Genomic DNA, 5,000 nt, shown 5'->3' with positions numbered 1-5,000 from the left:
GTGTGTTCGAGTATATTTTCAGGACAAGACAGAAGGGTTTCCAGCTGTGTGTGTGTGTGTGTGTGTGTGTGTGTGTGTGTGTGTGTGTGTGTGTGTGTGTGTGTGTGTGTGTGTGTGTGTGTGTGTGTGTGTGTGTGACATAACAAGAGACTTCAGAGCAGAACTCAGAATGCATGGAAATCTACAAAATAAATAATAAAAGTGTAGCACAAGAGATAAAATATGTAAATATTCATGACAGTTCTTAATTTTTCTGATTTACATTTAGTCCATTTAAAGCCACAAGAGTTCCTAGACCTAGCGACAGTAACTGGTCAGAGTTCAACATCTATAACACTTTACTGTACGTTATGTTAACATGAACACTTTATGTAGTTCATCTTGTATAAAATACCAAAATGCATCATGGGTAATCTGGATTGTGTGATGTCTGTCATTTGGACACTGAGATTTTGCGGGGAATTATAACACCACCTCTCTCTCTCTTTCTCTCTCTCTACTCTCTCTCTCTCTCTTTCTCTCTCTCCCTCTCTTTCTCTCTCTCTCCCGGACAGATGTTATTGGTGTTGCTGAACTGGTGAATAAGACCAATGGTCCATGGTTTAACCGGTTTGATGAGGACCTGGCCACAGCCTTCTCCATCTACTGTGGGATCAGCATCGCCCATGTGAGTAGGATTAACTAACTACGTGCTGTGCTGTAGTGAGTTTGTCCTTCTTGGGGGTGCTTGTCTTTGCTCATTGCTTCTGTTGTCTCTCCTGGGTGTGACGTGTCCAGCTGACCAGAAACAGCAGTAGATCAGTGACTATCAGTTGTTTGGTTTTTCATTCTCAGTTCCATCCACTCACCAGAGACACCAGTGATGTCTGCTTCTTCCTCTAAGGTCTAATTCAATTCTTAAAGCTCTTATACACATTTAATGAGAGATCATACATAACAAGATTAAATGAAACAAATCAATTAATATCTGTATTTCTTGGGACATGCAAAATGTAATTTGTTTCATGCCTAAGAAACTTGTAAGTGGGGAACTGAAGAACCCAAACACACCACAGGACTCATCCCAGGAATTATTCCAAGCAAGTCGCTGGATGTGTCACTTTACTGTCGTGTGTATTTATCAGTGATGTACAGATGTCACAGAAATCACACACACATCCCTGTGATTTCTCTCTCCACCTCAGTCCCTGCTGTATAAGAAGGTACACGAGGCCCAGTTCCGCAGTCACCTAGCCAATGAGATGATGATGTACCACATGAAGGTGTGTGAGGAGGAGGTGAGCCGCTTGCTAATGAGAGGACTTCAGCCTGCACACAGCATCCACTCGAGCTTCTCTCAGTTCACCTACACACCCCGCTCCCTGCCTGACGACACCACGCCCATGGTGAGTGAGTGAGGGGGTAGTGAGGAGTGGGTGGGGTAGATTAATAAGAGGGGGGTGGGTGAGTAAGGGGTGGGTGGGTGAGTGGATCAGCGAGGATGGGGTGAGTGAGTAAAGGGTGGATTATTGAGTGAGTGAGTTGGTGAGTGAGTGAGTGAGTGAGTGAGTCGGTGAGTGAGTCGGTGAGTGAGTCGGTGAGTGAGTCGGTGAGTGAGTGTGTGAGGGAGTGAGTGAGTCGGTGAGTGAGGGAGTGAGTGAGTGAGTGAGTGAGTGAGTCGGTGAGTGAGTGAGTGTGTGAGTGAGTCGGTGAGTGAGTTGGTGAGTGAGTGAGTGAGTCACTGAGTGAGTCAGTGTGTGAGTGAGTGAGTGAGTGAGTGAGTGAGTGCGTGAGTGAGTGTGTGAGTGAGTGTGTGAGTGAGTGAGTGAGTGAGTGAGTGAGTGAGTGAGTGAGTGAGTCGGTGAGTGAGTGAGTGAGTGAGTGAGTGAGTGAGTGAGTGAGTGAGTGAGTGAGTGAGTGAGTGAGTCGGTGAGTGAGTGTGTGAGTGAGTGAGTGAGTGAGTGAGTCGGTGAGTGAGTGATTCGGTGAGTGAGTGAGTGAGTGAGTGGGTGAGTGAGTGTGTGAGTGAGTGAGTGAGTGAGTCGGTGAGTGAGTGAGTGAGTTGGTGGGTGAGTGAGTCGGTGAGTGAGTCGGTGAGTGAGTGAGTGAGTCGGTGAGTCGGTGAGTGAGTGAGTGTGTGAGTGAGTCGGTGAGTGAGTTGGTGAGTGAGTGAGTGAGTGAGTCACTGAGTGAGTCAGTGAGTGAGTGAGTGAGTGAGTGTGTGAGTGAGTGCGTGAGTGTGTGAGTGTGTGAGTGAGTGTGTGAGTGAGTGAGTGAGTGAGTGAGTGAGTGAGTGAGTGAGTCGGTGAGTGAGGGAGTGAGTGAGTGAGTGAGTGAGTGAGTGAGTCGGTGAGTGAGTGTGTGAGTGAGTGAGTGAGTGAGTGAGTCGGTGAGTGAGTGAGTCGGTGAGTGAGTGTGTGAGTGAGTGAGTGAGTGAGTCGGTGAGTGAGTGTGTGAGTGAGTGTGTTAGTCGGTGAGGGAGTGTGTGAGTGAGTGAGTGAGTGAGTGAGTGAGTGATTCGGTGAGTGTGTGAGTGAGTGTGTGAGTGAGTGAGTGAGTCAGTGAGTGAGTCAGTGAGTGAGTGTGTGAGTGAGTGAGTGAGTGAGTGAGTCGGTGAGTGAGTGAGTGAGTGAGTGAGTGAGTGAGTCGATGAGTGAGTTGGTGAGTGAGTTGGTGAGTGAGTGTGTGAGTGAGTGTGTGAGTGAGTGTGTGAGTGAGTGTGTGAGTGAGTGAGTGAGTGTGTGAGTGAGTGTGTGAGTGAGTGTGTGAGTGAGTGAGTGTGTGAGTGAGTGAGTCGGTGAGTGAGGGAGTGAGTGAGTGAGTGAGTGAGTCGGTGAGTGAGTGAGTCGGTGAGTGAGTGAGTGAGTGAGTGAGTCGGTGAGTGAGTGTGTGAGTGAGTGAGTGAGTGAGTGAGTGAGTCGGTGAGTGAGTGTGTGAGTGAGTGAGTGAGTCGGTGAGTGAGTGTGTGAGTGAGTGTGTTAGTCGGTGAGGGAGTGTGTGAGTGAGTGAGTCGGTGAGTGAGTGATTCGGTGAGTGAGTGAGTGAGTGGGTGAGTGAGTGTGTGAGTGAGTGAGTGAGTGAGTCGGTGAGTGAGTGAGTGAGTCGGTGAGTGAGTGAGTCGGTGAGTGAGTCGGTGAGTGAGTGAGTGAGTCGGTGAGTGAGTGAGTGAGTGAGTGTGTGAGTGAGTGTGTGAGTGAGTGAGTGAGTGAGTGTGTGAGTGAGTGTGTGAGTGAGTGAGTGAGTGAGTCGGTGAGTGAGTGAGTCGGTGAGTGAGTGAGTGAGTCGGTGAGTGAGTGTGTGAGTGAGTGTGTGAGTGAGTGTGTGAGTGAGTCGGTGAGTGAGTGAGTCGGTGAGTGAGTGAGTCGGTGAGTGAGTGAGTCGGTGAGTGAGTGAGTCGGTGAGTGAGTGTGTGAGTGAGTGAGTCGGTGAGTGAGTGAGTGAGTCGGTGAGTGAATGAGTGAGTCGGTGAGTGAGTGAGTGAGTGAGTCAGTGAGTGAGTGAGTGAGTCAGTGAGTGAGTCGATGAGTGATTGAGTCGGTGAGTGAGTGAGTGAGTCAGTGAGTGAGTCGGTGAGTCAGTCAGTGAGTGAGTGAGTGAGTCGGTGAGTGAGTGAGTCGGTGAGTGAGTCGGTGAGTGAGTGAGTGAGTCGGTGAGTGAGTGAGTCAGTGAGTGAGTGAGTCGGTGAGGGAGTGTGTGAGTGAGTGAGTCGGTGAGTGAGTGAGTCGGTGAGTGAGTGAGTCGGTGAGTGAGTGTGTGAGTGAGTGAGTCGGTGAGTGAGTGAGTGAGTGAGTGAGTCGGTGAGTGAGTGAGTGTGTGAGTGAGTGAGTGAGTGAGTGAGTCGGTGAGTGAGTGAGTGAGTGAGTGAGTGAGTGAGTGAGTGAGTCGGTGAGTGAGTGTGTGAGTGAGTGAGTCGGTGAGTGAGTGAGTGAGTCGGTGAGTGAGTGTGTGAGTGAGTCGGTGAGTGAGTCGGTGAGTGAGTGAGTCGGTGAGTGAATGAGTGAGTCGGTGAGTGAATGAGTGAGTCAGTGAGTGGGTGAGTGAGTGAGTCGGTGAGTGAGTGTGTGAGTGAGTGAGTGAGTCGGTGAGTGAATGAGTGAGTCGGTGAGTGAGTGAGTAAGTGAGTGAGTGGGTGAGTGAGTCGGTGAGTGAGTCGGTGAGTGAGTGAGTGAGTGAGTGAGTCAGTGAGTGAGTCGGTGAGTGAGTGAGTGAGTGAGTCGGTGAGTGAGTGAGTCGGTGAGTGAGTGAGTCGGTGAGTGAGTGAGTCGGTGAGGGAGTGTGTGAGTGAGTGAGTCAGTGAGTGAGTCGGTGAGTGAGTGAGTCGGTGAGTGAGTCGGTGAGTGAGTGAGTGAGTCGGTGAGTGAGTGAGTGAGTGAGTGAGTCGGTGAGTGAGTCGGTGAGTGAGTCGGTGAGTGAGTGAGTGAGTGAGTGAGTCAGTGAGTGAGTGAGTGAGTGAGTGTGTGAGTGAGTGAGTGAGTGAGTGAGTCGGTGAGTGAGTCGGTGAGTGAGTGAGTCGGTGAGTGAGTCGGTGAGTGAGTGAGTGAGTGAGTCAGTGAGTGAGTGAGTGAGTGTGTGAGTGAGTGAGTGAGTCAGTGAGTGAGTGAGTGAGTGAGTGAGTGAGTGAGTGAGTGAGTGAGTGAGTGAGTGAGTGAGTCGGTGAGTGAGGTGAGTGAGTGAGTGAGTGAGTCTGTGAGTTAGTGTGTGAGTGAGTGAGTCGGTGAGTGAGGTGAGTGAGTGAGTGAGTGAGTGAGTGAGTGAGTGAGTGAGTGAGTGAGTGAGTTGGTGAGTTAGTGTGTGAGTGAGTGAGTGAGTGAGTGAGTGAGTGAGTAATTGAGTGAGTGAGTGAGTGAGTGAGTGAGTGAGTGAGTGAGTGAGTGAGTGAGTGAGTCAGTGAGTGAGTGAGTCAGTGAGTGAGTGAGTGAGTGAGTGAGTGAGTGAGTAATTGAGTCAGTGAGTGAGTGAGTGAGTAATTGAGTCAGTGAGTGAGTGAGTGAGTGAGTGAGTGAGTGAGTGAGTGAGTGAGT

The 5,000-nt window shown here is 50.0% G+C and overlaps 1 protein-coding gene across 1 annotated transcript in view; it reads left to right on the top strand.

The window, feature by feature from the left end:
* The window catches only part of LOC113637857 (cGMP-dependent 3',5'-cyclic phosphodiesterase), a 268,449-nt gene that overhangs the window by 252,056 nt on the left and 11,393 nt on the right, over positions 1-5,000 (top strand). Inside the window, 2 exon segments of the mRNA XM_047820780.1 lie at positions 555-667; positions 1,185-1,385. Coding sequence (XP_047676736.1) covers positions 555-667; positions 1,185-1,385 — 314 coding nt within the window.

Source organism: Tachysurus fulvidraco, chromosome 11, assembly GCF_022655615.1.
Source record: "Tachysurus fulvidraco isolate hzauxx_2018 chromosome 11, HZAU_PFXX_2.0, whole genome shotgun sequence".
Classification (NCBI taxonomy): Eukaryota; Metazoa; Chordata; class Actinopteri; order Siluriformes; family Bagridae; genus Tachysurus; species Tachysurus fulvidraco.
Note: the sequence above shows the minus strand (reverse complement) of the source record. Positions and strands in the feature narration are given on the sequence as shown.